This window comes from Narcine bancroftii, chromosome 11 (genome assembly GCF_036971445.1).
Source record: "Narcine bancroftii isolate sNarBan1 chromosome 11, sNarBan1.hap1, whole genome shotgun sequence".
Taxonomy (NCBI): domain Eukaryota; kingdom Metazoa; phylum Chordata; class Chondrichthyes; order Torpediniformes; family Narcinidae; genus Narcine; species Narcine bancroftii.
Genome location: NC_091479.1, coordinates 77,992,727 through 78,010,397, shown reverse-complemented (window position 1 = coordinate 78,010,397; position 17,671 = coordinate 77,992,727). Strand labels below are relative to the sequence as shown.

The following is a 17,671-nucleotide window of genomic DNA, read 5'->3' as shown; positions in this document are numbered from 1 at the left end:
TTTCCAATAAAAATCATATCTTTTGAAACACAATTCTATTTTCACATCATGTGCTTCTTTTTAGTTTCTAAGCAAAACGACTTTACATTTGAGATTTTTCTCACTTCAGTATTTCAAATCAGAAAATTCACTACCTCTCTACATTACTATGGAAAATTTATTTCTTGCAAGTCATGGGAGCTAGAGCTATTGCCTATCCAGGCCAACCGAAAGGGGGCAGTCTATTATTTGTTCCCAATTTAGAGAAACAACTTCAGAAGAAAGACAGAAATTACGAGGTGTGGTTTCTTTTAACAGCCAACAATACCATATACGAGCAGATGTGTCTCGCCTTCTTCCACAGCAGGGGTATTAAGAGAGAGGAAGAATTGTATTCACTGCTTAACAATAATATACTTGAATTCAGCATTTTGAAATTCATTGGGAGGTATTTTCTTTTCATTTGACTCATATCTGTAACTTTGTCCTTTACTGCAAAAGCCCCCGTGGGTTTTCTAGCTAAATGTATACATCTTTAATATTGAAATACATTAACAAACTGATTTTTATATCTTACTATCTTAATAACAAAAATCCTATATTCACAAAAAGCCCGTTCTCTAGGCCTTTTGAACACATTGTGCATGGAACTGCATTCGCCGAATAATTTGTCACTGATGTATATGGAACTAATTGAAAAGAATGTAGTCAAAATAATCAGAGTACACGCATAATTCATCTTTGTGACTGTATCATTTGTGTTTTAACTAATGCTCGACAAACCAAAAATTCTCTCTGCCATCCCGTCCTGAGGTCAATTGGAGACTGCCGCACATGCGCTCTCAGAGGCAATTCACACCGGTTCCAGTCTCCTCCCTTGTCTATACCTTTAAAGGCCCCATTCTATCGCCAATATTTAAAAGTTAACTCTTTGATGTGAGCAGCTCTATTTGACAACTATTCATTGCCAGAATACAACTTGTTTTAACGCCTTAATCACAATGTTTTCTTATTTATCGATAAGGAATGGTACCGCCATTTCTTCAAATGATGATTACGTTATTTTGTGACTGTAATAATGTTCAATTACAAGATGCAAGTTTAAGAGATTATATAATATTGTTTGATGGGTACAAATCTCTAATGGTTAAATTGGAATTGACAGTTTAACGTGTACTTTAACACAGAAGCAGACCCTTCAGCTCAATGTTCTTCCCTCCAAGATGCTTATCTATGATTCCATTTGCCTTTGTTTGGCCCATATTTATTTACCGGTCTGAATATCTCTTAAAAGTCTGCTACTAGTTCCTCTGGCAGCTTGTTCCATAAACCCAACTTCCTCCAGAAGAAAAGAAATCCCACGTCAGGTCCCTTTTAAATCTTTCCCATCTCACCTTAAATCTATGCCTTCTAATTTTAAATGCCCATACCCTGGGAAAGGACTGGGACTATCTACGCCCATCAAAATTTTATAAATCTATACAATGTCAGCCTGATGCATCTTTTGGTTCAGTCCTAGCCTATGCAATCCTCCTTATAACTCAAACCTTCCAGTACAGACAACATGCCTTTGAATCTTTTCTGTATTCTGGGTTAATCATATCCTTCCCACAGCATGGTGACCAGAATTGCACACAATACTTCAAGTGGGTTCTCGCCAACAATTTGTACAACTTTAACACGATGTACCAACTCCTAATCTCAAAATCTGTCTAAATGTGTAGCCACTTTCAGGGAGCTATGTACTTATACTTCAATTTCTCACTGTTCAATAACATACACCAGGGCCATGTCATTCACTGAGTGTGTCCTGCCCTGGTTTAATGACCAAAAATGTATCTATTTGCACTTGTGTGAGTTAAATTCCATCAACCATTCCCTTGTCCATTTCCCAATTAATCTAGATCCAGACATTTTTTACTGTTCACTTTATCACAAATTTTGGAGTCATCTGCAAATTTATAAATCATGTTAATGACATTAACATATAAACCATTAATACATATGACAAAAAAAAAATCCAGCATTGGTCCCAACAGTAAACCACAGGTTCAAGGTCTCAGATTTTAAAAAAAACCTCTACTATCATCCTCTGCATCTTATTACCAATGTAATTTGTATTCAGTTTTCTAACTCTCCCTTGGGCCCATGTGATCTAACCTTCTGGATGATCATCCTGGGACCTTGTTCAAGTGGACAACATCCATCATACTGCTCATTTCTAATCAAATGGTGAGATGACGATTAACCATGCATGAAGTTCTGCTATCCCTAATCAGTCCTTGCATTCCAAATGTTAGTAGATCCTGTTTGTCAGAATCCTTTCCTCTCCCGCAAGAGACTCATGAGGTATGGGATCATTGGAACCTTGGGTCTGTGGATACAAAATTAGCTGGCAAGAAGGAAGCAGAGATTAGTAGTGGAAGGAAAGTATTCTGCCTGGAGTTTGGTGACTAGTGGAGAGCCATAAGGATCTGCTCTTTGTGATTTTTATAAATGACCTGGATAAAGAGGCAGAAGGATAGGTCAGTAAGTTTGTGAATGACACAAAGGTTGGAGGAGTTGTGGATTGAGCTGAAGGTTGTCGAAGGTTACAAGAGAATATAGACAGGATGCAGAGTTGGGCAGAAAAGTGGCAGATGGAATTCCATCCAGATAAATGTGAGGTGATGCATTTTGGAAAGACAAACCAGAAGGCTGAGTACAGGGGTAATGGTTTGTTACATAAAAGTGAGGATGAACAGAGGAACCTTGGGGTCCAAATCCATGCCTCCCTCAAGGTCACTGCACAGAATGATAGGATAGTTAAGAAGGCCTATGGAAGGCTGAGCTTCATTAAAAGGGCGGGATTGAGTTCGGGAGTAGAGAGGTCAAGTTGCAACTCTACAAATCACTGGTAAGACCACATTAGAGTATTGTGTTCCATTCTGGTCACCTCATTATAGGAAGGAATTGTAAGTTATGGAGAGGGTGCAGAGGAGATTTACCAGGATGTTACCTAGATTGAAAAACAAATATAAGACACAAGGTGAGTAGAACTGGGACTTTTCTTTTTGGAGCATAGAAGGATGAGCGGAGACTTGATCGAGGTCTATAAGTTTATGAGAGGCATGGATAAGGCAGACAGCCAGCAATTTTTTCCCAGGACAAGAATAGCATACACCAGATGTACAAAGTGAAGGGAGGGAAGTTTAGGGGAAACATCAGGGGTAAGTTTTTTTTTATGCAGAGTTGTAGGTGCCTGGAATGCCTTGCCAGAGAAGGTGGTTGAGCCTGAAACATTAGGGGCATTTAAGAGACTCTTAAGCACATGGATGAAAGAAAAATAGAGGGTTATTAGGGTAGGGTGGGTTTAGAACTTTTTTAAAAAGGAATATATGGTCAGCACAAAATTGAGGGCCTGAACTGTAGTGTTCTCTCTTTGCCACTACTAATGTTAGGCTCAGCAGTCTATAGCACTCTTTCTTTTCCTAACAGTCCTTAAATAAAGGCTCAACATTAGCCACCCTCCAGTCTTCCTGCATCTCACCAATGTCAAAAGATGATGCAAATATCTCTGAGCCATTACAATTTCATTCCCAGCTTCCTATTGTCCTAGGATAAATGGTAGGAAAGTTATTCACTTTAATGCACTTTAAGACTGCTTTTGCACGTCCTCTTTTTTTTGTGGTGGTATGTTCCCAAGGCATCACTACTGTATAGAATCAGTTCCCTTGATTCTTTAGCTTCCACGACCTTCTCCCCAGTAAGTAGTTGGGAAAAAGAGGCTTAATCAATTGCACCAAGCCATTTTTATATTTTTTAATGGGTTCAAATCAAAGTTCTAGGACCAAAATTCAACCCATCTGCAGTTTTGTGTGTTTTAGTTATTTTCATTTGGAAAGTGAAAGGAAGTGTGGCTGAGTCTCCACACATTATTTCACATTAAAATGTTACCTGCTTACTAGGCAAAGAAGGATCACCAGCGGTTATTCTTTGTGAGGTGCCTGAGGAGATTCAGTGTACAGGTGTACCACGGAGAGCCCTCTGGCTGGTATGGAGGCGACAACCCTCAGGACGACTCTCAAGAGGGTTGTTAACTTGGCCTGCGACATCACAAGCACCAGACCGCTCCATCCAGCGGGGGTGGGGGGTCCTTAAAAAAAAAGCAGAGACCCCTACCACCCAGGCCATGCCCTCTTCACTCTGCTGCCATGGGGAAAGAGGCTCAGCGGCACCATGGCAGCTTCCAGACCATGCCTTACTTTCCGTGCGCGACCAATTTACAACCCATAGTAATGTGGTAAGAGGGGTCGATTGACTGGGCTCTGACGCTGCCGCCAAACACCAAATTTCCTGACAATAAATTCTAGATTCTGAACTATTATGGCAAAACAAAAATGCAGGAAAAGCTGATTGGTGGTGGCAGATCTTGAGCGGGCAACTTGGAAAAATGGGTTGACTTTAGTTGAGAGAGGTCTGCTCTTGACCCTGTCCTGTGTGCAAGTGACTAAGGAGTTAAATGGAGAAGTGAACTGAATTGGAAGAACTTGGTTACCTAGGGAACTCTTCTTACCGTTCCATCCGAGCGAGACCAATGGTAAAGTGAAGAGTAGGGGAAGACCGAGCACGCCAGGCCACATTCTCGCTCCTCTCAACTTTCTGTCTCTCCTCGGAGCTCGGGGAGAGCGGCCTGGACTTGCAGCCCTGAATGCTTCGAGGCTAAACATCAGGTTTGAGTTCTGGCCGAGCGCTTCTTTCCTGCTTCTAATTTCCGGGGACACCCCCGCAATGGAAAATGCTGCGCGCCTGCCAAGTGGGTTTGAAAAGATCAGACAAAGGCCGCAGGAAGCCCTCCGGCTGCCGGGCGTGAGAGCTCAGATGGGGACTGGGAGGGCCGCGACCGTCGAGCGAGAGAGCCGCCGTCGGGAGAGCTGGTCCTCTCGCCTTCTGCGGGGGGGGGGCGATGCGAAGTCAGGCGAGAGTCGCTGAAGGGAGACGGGCGGCCTCGGACCGGGTTTCAAGAGGCGGCCTTTTGTGATGCGCCGAACCGCCGGGGCTGGGTGCTCGAATCCGACTGCGCCACCAGGCGGGTCACGTGACGCGGCCCGGGGCTCGCGAGCCGATCGATTGGCGGAGGCGGGCGCGAGAGGAGTGAGCGAGCAGGGAGCAAAGGAAGAGGGGCCGGTGGGAAGCAGCCGCGGCGCCGCGCAAACATGGAGACGCACATCTCGTGCCTCTTCCCCGAGATTTTGGCCATGATCTTCAGCTACCTGGACGTGAGGGACAAAGGGCGAGCGGCGCAAGTGTGCGCGGCTTGGAGGGACGCTGCCTACCACAAATCCGTGTGGCGAGGGGTGGAAGCCAAGTTGCATCTGAGGAGAGCCAACCCTTCCCTCTTCCCCAGCCTGCAGGCGAGGGGCATCAGGCGGGTGCAGATCCTCAGCCTGCGGCGCAGCCTCAGCTATGTGATCCAAGGCATGCCCAACATCGAGAGCCTGAACCTGAGCGGCTGCTACAACTTGACGGACATCGGCCTGGGGCACGCTTTCGTGCAAGAGATCCCGTCTCTGAACGTGTTGAACCTGAGCCTCTGCAAGCAGATCACGGACAGCAGCCTGGGTAGGATCGCCCAATATCTCAAGAATTTGGAGGTGCTGGAGCTGGGTGGCTGCAGCAATATCACCAACACAGGCCTTCTGTTGATTGCCTGGGGCTTGCACAGACTCAAGAGCTTGAATTTGAGGAGCTGCCGGCATGTCTCGGATGTAGGAATCGGCCATTTGGCAGGCATGACGAGGAGCGCTGCGGAAGGCTGCTTAAACCTGGAATATCTGACTTTGCAAGACTGCCAGAAACTCTCAGATCTCTCCTTAAAACACATCTCCAAAGGCCTGACGAAACTCAAGGTCCTAAACTTGAGTTTCTGCGGTGGGATTTCAGACGCGGGTATGCTGCACCTTTCACACATGACGAGCTTGTGGAGTCTCAACCTCAGGTCCTGTGACAACATCAGCGACACCGGCATCATGCATTTGGCCATGGGGAGCTTGAGACTGAGTGGGTTGGACGTTTCCTTCTGCGATAAGATAGGCGATCAGAGCCTGGCGTACATCGCTCAAGGCCTGTATCAGCTCAAATCGCTTTCCCTTTGCTCCTGCCACATAAGTGATGACGGCATCAACAAAATGGCCCGGCAGATGCACGAATTAAGGACCCTAAATATCGGCCAATGTGTGCGGATTACAGACAAAGGACTGGAGCTCATAGCTGACCATTTGACCCAGCTGACGGGCATTGATCTCTATGGCTGCACAAAAATCACCAAAAGGGGGTTGGAAAGAATAACGCAATTGCCCTGCCTTAAAGTTCTTAACTTGGGACTCTGGCAGATGACTGAAAGTGAAAAAGTGAGGTGAAAATTTGTTTTTATTTCCTTTATATAAAAAAAACCCTTTAGTATCACCGCCATTGCTGTCAAAATAAGAGTATTGTATTTTCTTTAAGAATCATGACTCTAAAATGACAGAAAAACAAAAAAAAAGGTGGTCGTTCTGTTGTAACTTAAAAGACAATTCCACACTGTGCTCTCAAATAAGTTGCAGTATTCCCATCAACATAATTTTTATAAGAACAAAAATAATTCTGGCAGTGGTCACAGTTGTTTTTGGAAACTGGTTCATACTTTTTGTTTTGTAGATGGTATGCATATTGCTGATAGACACATTCAAGGCTACCTCGTTTTTTGTTTGTGCCCTGAAATTGAGGAGTAACACAGTAAAACCTCTGCCCAGAGCAACGTTGCCCCTCCTCGCTGGTTGGTCTACAGCCTTACTACCCTTTTGGGACAAAAAGTAATGAAAATAAGTTGGCTGGAAACATTTTTACAAGAAACTATGAAGCACACGAGGCTGTTCTTTTTTTTGCAGTCTTGGCTGCACCCAAGTCAAAATCGCGAACTCTAGTTTTATGCAAAGATAAAGGACTGAATTTGGAATCTAGACGCCTTGATCTGGCACCTGTGCAGGCTTATTTTTTTGGTCGACATTCACGCCTGTTTTTTTTTGGTGGGGGGGGGAGGGGGGAGCCTATTTTTTACCCCTTTTCAGATATCACGAAAGCCTATTCTGCCTTGAATGGGAGTAGCTCGTCAAGTGAAGACTCATCGATTCCCGAGGACTGATTGCCTGGAAGTGCCATGATGCAGAGACAGGCAGTTTGCTGAAGGAGAGAGAGAGAGAGAGAGAGAAAATCCTGCTGATCAACCTATATTTGAATTGTACTGTATGTGAATTTGTAAATGATACTTAAACGTTTTATATTCTTACAGTAAACGTTAAAAAAGCTGATATTTATATAATAAAGACGGGAAAATATGAAGTATGTTTTGGAAAAAAAAGACAAGTGTCAGTGGCCCCATTGTGTGTGATCATTTTGAAAAGTACGGTGGTGGAAGTGGGCCAATGGCGCCTTGTCAGTAACGAGATGCAATCGAGGGCAGCTTTGTGGAGCGCAGCGCTGATCAGGTTTCCTCTGCACCCTGGATGGTTTTTCCCTTTGCATTTTTTTTAGCACCGTCCGCTGCGGCTCTCCAGATGATTTCGGGTGCATTTTTATGGGGGGGGGGGAGCAGTCGCAGCGGGGAAGTTGATGGGCAGGGCGAGCCTGGAGCTGCATTGTTGGATAAAGTTAAAAAGCTACAGCGGTCGCCTATTCTGCCTGCCCACTCATGCATACCAAATAGCTTAGTGTGCGGCTCCCCCAGGATCCTCGGCCCGCCCGCCCATGCTGTTTTTTTAAGCATTCCTGTCCATTTCTGAGTGCGCTTAATCAGCTTTTCAAGCAGAAGGGAACCAGGTCTTTGCACCCCCCCCCCCCCCCCACCACCTCCTAGATTGACTGGTCCGTGGTGTGAACAAAAAAAATTAATGTGCATAGTTTTCCAAGATTAAGTGCGATTTTAATACGTTATTAATGCAATGAGTTATGGAGGGTGCACACTAGCCTTCGTAATTTTTAAATCATAGGATATTCTGCGATGTTCCAATAGATTGGCGTTCTGTGGTTAACAGGCATTTTAGTATGGCAAACCCTTTAAAAACTTGATGGGATATGGCCTTTGAAAATAAGAAAAACTTTACTAAAGTTCTTCCCACAACCCCTGCTCACCCCTAAAGTGGATTTTTCCAGCCACCATTTTAATAAATGAACTTATTTTTCTTTAGAGATTTGCAATGGCTGCATGATGCCAGGTGTACGTTTATGGCATAATCCACATCGTCATCAGGTAAAAACAAACTGGATTAGGGGTTTAGTGGCAAGTTTATTACTTTTCCTACCCCAACCCATCACAGTATATATATATATATATATATATATATATATATTAAAAAGTAATTCAATTAGAGTGGAATTTATTCAAAATATTACAGGTTATTTTCACATTTGGTTTATTATATTTGACCAAAAAACCAGTTAGAGTTGTAACAAAATATTTTTAAAACCAGTCCAACCAAGTATTTGTCTGAAATGGAGTAGCAAGAAGAAATGGAGAGTAAATGACACGAGAACAAGCAAATTAATGCTGGTACCCGAAGAGAACTTCCATCAAAAATAACCCACCGTCAGTGGGTAATGTCAGAATGTGCTTGACGGGAATCACATTTCTGTTTGAATGTTAAGGAGGCAAGAACGGATGAAGGGAGAACACAAAGCTGATGATGCAAGACATCAGCAGGTTTTAACTGCACCTGGATCTCAAATGTGAACTATTTCAAGCTGTTTATCATTTAATATCTGACACGATTTTAACTCCAATATGTCTAGCTAATGGCCTTTAGTCTGGCCTCTGTCGACATTCAGCAATGTGGATGACTCCTCACTACCTCTAGAGTTCGTGGGGGGGGGGGGTGGGGGGGGGGTAAGAGAGAAAAGCAAGATTGGTAAGTAACCATTGGGCATATACAAAATGCTGGCAGTGCAAGTGATATTCATGGGCTGGTAACAAATTTAAGGCACTGACACACTTGAGATTTTTAAAATCGCCTCAAACCGTACATCTTGGCGCCTCACGGTTCGGCGGGCAGCAACCTCCTTTGAAGAAGACCGCAGAGCCCACCTCACTGGCAAAAGACAAAGGAAGAAAAACCCAACACCCAACCCCAACCAACCAATTTTCCCTTGCAACCACTGCAACTGTGTCTGCCTGTCCCGCATCGGACTTGTCAGCCACAAACGAGCCCGCAGCTGACGTGGACATTTACCCCCTCCATAAATCTTCGTCCGCGAAGCCAAGCCAAAGAAAAAGAAAGATTTAAATGCACCTATTTGATCTCTCCCAACACATCCAATTCAAATATTTGTGAAATTAATTGTTGCTCAAATGAGGTTAATTGCAGTGGCTGCGACAAAACAGCTCTTCTAGAAGATAATGGCTTGAATTTCTATGCACATAGCTGATTGTCAGCCCGTAGCAAACAAAAAAGGGCATGTATGTCCAAAGTAAGTTTGACTGTATAAAGATACCAAATCATTTAAAATTCCAATTCCTTTGGTGGTGATGCAGCTGTTTTACCCCCACACAAGTCGGTTGTGCAAATATTTCGATAAGTCGGTTGTGCAAAAATTATTTCTGCTAAGCAGCCATTTCTTCATGATATTTTTAGTGTGCTCTTTAAACATGTCAGGGCGAATGGAATTGCGAATGGAAGGGCAGCATGAAAAGTTAGTTGGCATTGAGCAGATTGCAGTATTTAATGCCACATACAAGCTGCCTTGCAGAGGGGTTTCAGACCAGTCAATTTTAATTATCCAAAGGTAGATTTGGAATTAAAAAATGCTCATTAGCAGCTACTCCTTGGTTTACAGAAGGTCACTGTGTACAGTTTGGTAATTTGTACTTAATGCCTCCAATCCTGACTGATGGGATTGCAGTTCTACTTTCGCATATTTAAAACAATTCATTGCAGGATCTGATCATTGTCTTGTTTGATTAACGTGCTTTTTGTGCACCAACAAAGCAGCAAAATCACTTAATTTTAAGACTAATATTAAGAACAGAACATTTGTCAGTATTTTGAGGGGATCCAAATTCCAAAATTAAACAACTTGCACCAAAATTTAATGACAATTACTTTTAATGGAATTCCATGATGCTGGGAATAAACCTGATCATAGTTCAGTATTAGATTAATGGAGACATTACACTTATTAAATTGCAAAATGATTCTTGCATGGAAGGGAGCCCTTTGACCAGTTAACTTCATGTAATAGCAATCAGGTTTGGTCCCACTCTCCACCCTTTCATCATTGCTCTGCAAGTTCTTTCCATTCAGATGCTGATCCAGAATTTACTGAACACTAAAGTTTAATCTGCCTCCATTAGTTCAGTTGGCTTAGCTCTGGCCACCTGGGTTTGATCTTGATCTTTGATGCAGTCCATATAAGTTGGCACTTTCTTCCTGTGGCAGGAGAATCAGAAATTTTGAGGGGCCCGAGAGAGAATAGATTGCAAGTCGTGGAGTGGGATTACTGAGGTTGTTTGGAGGAGTGTTGCAGAATCAATGGGCTGCATGGACTCTAGTTCTGTTACAAGGAAATGAGACACTCACAGCTGCATCATACATTTTACCGGGTGCAAAGTTAAGTATTTGCTAAAATCAAATTGGTGATGTGTTCAAAAGTTTAATTCACAAATTTAATTATCTAGTGGAATTGCCCTGGCCACAGAAAAGAAATATGTATTAATATACAAAATATTTATTGTTACCTTTCCAGTATTTAGAAATGAATATGAAATCTATCTTAGTGTTCTGGGTGATTTCAGTTTAAGTCCAGTGTAATTTTCATCAATTGCCACTAGATGTCTTTAGCACAATTTGAAAATTGAATTACTAATATGAAATGGGGTGAAATCTTTGTTTTGTGTGTAGAAACAAGTTTCTGTGGAACCCAGGTGAAGAGCCAATATTTTCTAATTTTTATGCAGGAGTGCATGGTTCTCCAAGGCATTAAAAAAATGTTGATTCCAATGCTAATTAGGCTGGGCTTTTGATTGTTTTCATGCCTGCTTTAATTAGATAGGCAGTCAGGTAGTTGGCATGACTTTTTTTTATAAAGTCAATTCACCTTAATAGACAATTAATTAAAAATCACCATTCATGAAAAATATTAATTTTGTTTGTATCGAAAAATTTGAATATTGGCCATGCCACTGAAATGCTTTGTAGGTCAGGCAGCACCTAGGGAAAGAGAATCTGTTAACGTTTCAGCTAATCAGAATATAAAGGTTTTCAACCTGAAATATTAAGTCCTTTTCCTTCTAAGTTAGTATGTAGACTATTTTCTGTTTTTATTTTTTGGTGTAATTCTGATATGAACCAGTAGATTTAAAGGAAGTGAGCTTTAAATAGAACATGATAGAGTAGATATTTCCTTATTCTCTGCAATGCAGGCAAGGAAAAATGTGGTTATCTGGTACATTGTATCACACTGATATGAGATCCACTAGATGAAAAAAATAAAGATGAAGTAATTTTATAGTGAAGGTCGTCTCAGAGCGTACAGCACCTTAGGTTCCCTTTTGACAATGAAGTAAGAAATTGAAGAATGGTGGTAGACAAAAGTTTTTAAAATGGCAAGGAAGGAGAAATAGGAAAAATCACAGTAGCTGCCTTACAGCCTCGTGTCTTCATAATTGTAGGTTTTGTTAATACGGGTGTTATGGCTGTTTGGATTACAGAAATTTACCTTTACAAAATTCACAAATCACGACCTAAAAAGTTATAGAAATAAAATTCACTTTCATAGTTGTGTGTGTGTGGTGGTGGGGGGTAAATCCACTTATTTTTTTCAAAATCTTCTTTCTTAATATGTCGCAGAAAACATTTCTTTGTGTTACACAAAATAGTGATGGAGGCCGTTTTCTAGATACACATCTCTCACTCTTCTTCCCCTTCATGAAATAAGGGTGTCTTTGTAGTTTTTTTTTCAGTAATGGAAGTTAAGCCCAGTAGTTCAATTGGGTGCAAATAGAATAAATTGTCAGCCAGTTGAAATATAAATGTCTGGTAAGCAGTTCTCTTTTTCACACTTACTCAACAACAAAGAAATGGAAGAGAAAATAGGTAATTTGGCCTACTGAGCCTGCTCCAACATTTAGTGAGTTCATGGGTGATCTACCTTTGACTCAATGCCACATCTTCCCATTCCTCATAACTCTAAATTCCCCTGTTTATTAATCATATTGGATTCTATTTTTATTCATAAATGAATCATCATTAAAGATTGTCACACCATTCTATGGACCTGGGTTCATGTGTAACAAATTATTCTCTGCAGCATGCTTATTTCATGATTTGGGGGTGGTTCAAAGTACAGAGCTAGTTTTATATAGATCATATATACCAAGTAGGGTGTGCCTATTGTAAAATAAAGATTAAAGGAACATTTTTTTAAATTGTGAGGTTACCAAAGAGTCAGTAATTTGAAATCTACAAGATTATCACAATAGCTTGGGAGAGAAAAGAAATAACATCAAATATCATCAAACAATGTTGTGCCGACCTACACAAAATTTCTCAACAAACTAAACTTTGCCCGCCACCCCCCCATACCCATAACCCTCTATTTTACTTGCAACGACCAGCTGGAAGCAATGTCCTGGCATATTCTCTCCTGTAATCCCCATTGACTATTTGGAGGACCATTGTACACTTCAAACAAAGTGACTGCCTTTCCTGTTTCTCAGCTCCACCCATAAGGTCTCACTGGCTGATCTGTCTGTAATGTAACCACTGACCACTGCTGTGACAGCCTTCAATAACATGGAACAAAAGAACATTTGAGCACAGAACAAGCCCTTCGGCCCACCGTGTTGTCCTGACCTATGTAAACCATAACAAGTCAATTTTTCCCAATCTCGCACCATAACTCTCTATTTTTCTTCCATCCATGTGCCAGTCTAAGTCTTTTAAATGTCCCTATTGTACCAGCCTCCCCACCATCCCTGGCAATGCATCCCAGACACCCACAATTCTGTGTAAAAAAAAAAAAAACCTCACCCCTGATGCCTCCCCTCACCCTGTACAAATGTCCTCTGGTGTTAGCTACTCTCACCCCAGAAATAACATGCTGGATGTCCACCTATCTACATCTCTCAATCTTTTTGAGTCATCTCTAATCCTTCATCGCTCCAAAGAGAAAAACCCTGCTAACCTTGCATCAGAAGATACGTTCTCCAATCGAGGCAACATGCTAGTAAATCTCTGCTGCACTCTCTAAAGTATCTACATTCTTCCCATAATGAGGCGACCAGAACTGAACATAATATTCCAAGTGAGGTCTAACCTGAGTTTTATAGAGCTGCAACATTACCTCACGGGCAGTACGGTTGGCAAAGCAGTTAGCACAATGCCTTTACAGTGCCAGCATTGGGAACCTCAATCCCACGCTGTCTGTAACTTTTGGGTTATAGGTAGACAAGAAGATTGTCCAGTGACAATAGGTTAGTTACTGGAATAATTCATAAAATACCACTGAAACAAAAAAAGGCCAAATCTCTTTCTTGGTTTAGCATATTTCTACATTTGCAGTAAAAATAGTAAACAGAAAATAAAATAAGATCCTAATCAACATTGAAATACCCAATTTATGGAATCATTCCATTGGTGACATGCTAGCATGTTATATCTGGTGAGAATTGTTTGCAATAAATATGGAATAAATTTGAGAAAAAAAATTGGATGACATAGAATGAGACTTTTTAAAAAGTGGATGTCCACCTATCTACATCTCTCAATCTTTTTGAGTCACCTCTAATCCTTCATCGCTCCAAAGAGAAAAGCCCTGCTAACCTTGCATCAGAGGACATGTTCTCCCATCGAGGCAACATCCTAGTAAATCTCCGCTTCACTCTCTAAAGTATCTACATTCTTCCCATAATGAGGCGACCAGAACTGAACATAATATTCCAAGTGTGGTCTAACCTGAGTTTTATAGAGCTGCAACATTACCTCACGGGCGGTACAGTTGGCAAAGCAGTTAGCACAATGCCTTTACAGTGCCAGCATTGGGAACCTCAATCCCACGCTGTCAGTAACTTTCAGTTCTGGTCGCCTCATTATGGGAAGAATGTAGATACTTTAGAGAGTGCAATTGATTTTGATCAATACTGCAAGTTACTTTCTGGTTATTTTCCATCTATATACTCCCTCCTCTTTCCAGTCAACTTTTAGAGGTTGAACCAGTTTGAACCACAACTAATCATGTGGTGAATTATGGATCTGGTACCAAATGGACAGTAAGACTGTCTAATTTCAAATCTCCAACATCATTGACTCCAACCCTATATTACCACATGTGCTACTATAACCCTCATCTATGCCTTTGTAACCTTTTTGTGTGTCTCTTATACATTTTACTGACCTTCCTCATTCTATCCCTAAATATGAAATTATATCAATCATTGTTCTGCATATTCTAACTCCTACCAAGTACCCTTGATGTAATTGCTGCCTTAGTTTGGTCTTTGGTTAAGCAGTTGCCTCAAATGTTAACATTTTGTTCTGGGTCCATGTTTTCAAATCCATTAATAGCTTTGTCCCAGCTTATAATATCTCTTGCAATTTTATTGTGGCCCAAAACCTTCTGAGAACTCTGGATTTCCCAAATTCTGGTCTCTTGATCATTCCTAAATTTAATCACCTACTGACATATATGCTTCAGCTGCCAAGGTTTTAATTCATTTCAATGCCTCTCACTTTTCCTGAAGATATTCCTTTTAGTCACCTTTGTCCAAGCTTTTGGTCAACTAGCATAATAACCCCTCATTTGGCTTTGCATCAATTTTTATCTGGTGATATTTTTGTGAATTGGCATGGAACATATTGCTTTGTCTGAAATGCTGTGTAAAGTCATCTTTGAAGAGAAAGGGAGGTAAAGTTAAATCCAATCTTGGAAAAGATGTAATCCTCAGTTAACAGGGAACAAATACAAGTATTTCCATTTTCATTATTAAATCTTCCAGGAATATTCGTTGTTGATTTCCATTTTTAAATGTTTGTTACTGATACAAATGCCCCCATGGTACAAACTATTAAATAGTACAGTATTTCCTATTTGTGTAAAGCCAAAACCTAGTGGTCTCACATAGTTGTTAAGGGACACAATTGATTATGTGTGAATTAACTCATTCCTCTTGTGAAGGGAATTCCCTTCTGGTGAAGAATGGTCTTACAATGACAATCAACAATTCAATTTCTCAAACTGGAGTTTATGAGTTTTTTGACGTTGCACAAAAGCTAAGTATGTATACCTAATGTCAACAGCAATCACTGGAGGGAGATGATGAACAGGACATTTTACTGTTCCTCATCTCCACTATCTGCCAACTCTCCAAAAGCCATTGTGGCATCTCATTTTCAAATTAATTTAATACACTAAGAATCAAACTCGATCATCTATATTTAGGGTAGTAACTCCCTAAACAGGGCATGCATTTATCTACTGCAATGTCAGAAAAGTTATTTCCACTGATTTGTGTTTCTGTTAACCATGTTATTGTATCTACTGTCTGAAAGAATGTGTTTTCTTTAAGAGAATCAGTTTTTGGTTACACTGTTCTGTGAAATTTTATTTATTTCTGTTAATTCATATTCAGATTCTAGTTAAAACTCAAGATTATTTTGTACTATTTCACCAAAATAGTTCTGCAGGGTTTAGATCCACAATTTGAAAAGGAAGCAGAAAAAAAATGGGGAATGTACATGGAGAAATGTGTGCAGTTACACCCACTGTTTATACAGAGAGGAGGAAGTGGGAAGTGCATGGATCTAGTTAAATTTGACAAGCGTAATTCATAATGATTTAAATGTAGGTTGTATTTTGCCATCAAGGGTCATACAGCACAGAAACATGCCCTCCAGTTTAACTCAAGTTGTCTACCTGATCTAGTCCCATTTGTTGGAGTTTGGTCAATACCTCTCAAAATCTTTCCTCAGGTCTCTTTTTAGATACCCTGAGAGAAATAGTGTTGCCCGTTCACCTTATAATCCTCCTGATTTTATAGACCTCTATAAGATCACCTCTCAGCCCTCCTACACCTCAGGGGGGAAAAAAGGTTCCTGCCTTGTAACTCAATGTAACTCAAGGCCTTCAGTCTAAGTAATACCCAGTCTATACAAAATGAGTACTGAAAACATTTGATTTTTTTTTAAAATCGCAAACACCGAACTGCACAGGTGTAAAACTTCAACTGTGAACTTTAATCGGTGCATAGAGAGTTAAAATTACACTCATCTTCTACCATTCTCTAGTTTTTAGAGGAAAGGCAGTAGTGCTGAATCCCAATTCTAATTTTAACAGCTGGGAGTGTCAAGGAACCAGAAATTTGTACAGATATACAGAATAAGTCAGGCCTGAAGGGAACAAAAGGAGACAGATGGAGAATGAAATACAAGTGTAAGAGAGGAAGTCCAGACAGAACTATTCATGGCACCGGATATAAAAGACGTGATCTCAAGGTATGATAAAAGTGATATTAATTTACAAATTTTATGGTTTGAATACTAATTCTGTCTGAGAAATTGATATATTTATATTCTTAATGAAGGAAGTGAAAGGGTTCAAACAGAACTTTGCATTACAGCTGCTTAATGCTTAAACTTGAAGATTTAAATGCAGTATTGAAGTCACAAAAGCCATCTTTTTCCACATTGTGTTGGACATAAACATCACTGTTGCATTAGGACTGAACATGCAGAAATGTTAATCAGGAAAAGACTTGCTGCTGAATAAAGCTTATGCATTTTCATGGATGCAGAATCTTTAAGGATACAGTCTTTTCCCCTTCTCCAACAGCCCTTCCCTACTTCACGTTTACCTCTGCAATCTTGTCACTTTGAGGAAATTTTAAAATGTCATATTCAAAGAGGGAACATTTGGTACAAAAAAATATTCTTTAATCCACTTGTGTTTGAAAGTAAATGTTACCTGTAAAACCTCTTACCTTTTATATGCTCCAATCTATGTTTTAGTCAGAAACTGGTCAGGTTCATCTTGAAGGCATACAACCACACCAGACAATCCTATATCGTGGAGACTCTAAATTCTATAGCTAGTATTTCCATGTGTTGTCTGACATCCAGTTTATACTTTATTCATACTTGGTTTAAACTTTTACTCCTCCCCTGTCTGTTAAACTAGAATAAAAATCAAACAGAGAACACTATCCAGCCCTTTAATTATTTTATAGACTCTCTCAGATCACTTCCAAGTCTGTGCTGTTCAAAAGTAAATAAGACAAAGTTACTTATCCTATCTGAATATTACTTTAAAGTTAAGCTATGAATCACACTAATAGTTCTCCATTAGACCTTTCCCTCACTATGTAGAGAAACCAAAGGCAAATAATTATCTGAAACTGAGCCACATGGGAGTAAAAATTACATCCTTACAATCACACTGAGGGTTTGTATCTAATTAATTAATTAGTTCCTTTCACCTTAAGGAACCTCTGCTCAATAAAACCAAGATAACTCTCTCTCATTTTCTCTTCTCTCCCCCACCCCCCCCCCCCACCCTCCACCAGCCTCTTGCATTAATGTGCCCTGGATATATATTATGCTGTTCTGGCCCTATCACCAAATATGATATTCCATTTATCTAAATTAAGTTGTTTAGTTCTGTATTGATAAGATGATCATTCAGGGTGATA

General features: G+C 40.6%; 2 protein-coding genes across 23 annotated transcripts in view; one reads left to right on the top strand and one right to left on the bottom strand.

The window, feature by feature from the left end:
* The window catches only part of LOC138745955 (protein Wnt-5b-like), a 110,765-nt gene that overhangs the window by 44,335 nt on the left and 48,759 nt on the right, over window positions 1–17,671 (bottom strand). Inside the window, exon 1 of one of the 3 annotated variants that reach the window (XR_011346618.1) lies at window positions 4,535–5,244. The exons of the other annotated variants lie outside the window; for them this stretch is intronic. The gene's annotated coding sequence lies outside the window, so the exon portion shown is untranslated. Of the gene's footprint in view, window positions 1–4,534; window positions 5,245–17,671 lie in introns of those variants that run through there. 3 annotated transcript variants of the gene reach the window in all.
* Window positions 4,411–17,671, top strand: part of LOC138745954 (F-box/LRR-repeat protein 14) — an 86,961-nt gene continuing 73,700 nt past the window's right edge. For 15 of the 20 annotated variants that reach the window (XM_069903553.1, XM_069903551.1, XM_069903544.1 and 12 more), the window contains exons 1-2: window positions 4,544–6,368; window positions 16,321–16,478. In XM_069903553.1, coding sequence (XP_069759654.1) covers window positions 5,175–6,368; window positions 16,321–16,377 — 1,251 coding nt within the window. In that variant the 5' untranslated portion in view covers window positions 4,544–5,174 and the 3' untranslated portion in view covers window positions 16,378–16,478. Of the gene's footprint in view, window positions 6,369–8,183; window positions 8,246–16,320; window positions 16,479–17,671 lie in introns of all 20 variants that reach the window. The other 5 variants (XM_069903562.1, XM_069903563.1, XM_069903561.1 and 2 more) reach the window with 4 other exon arrangements.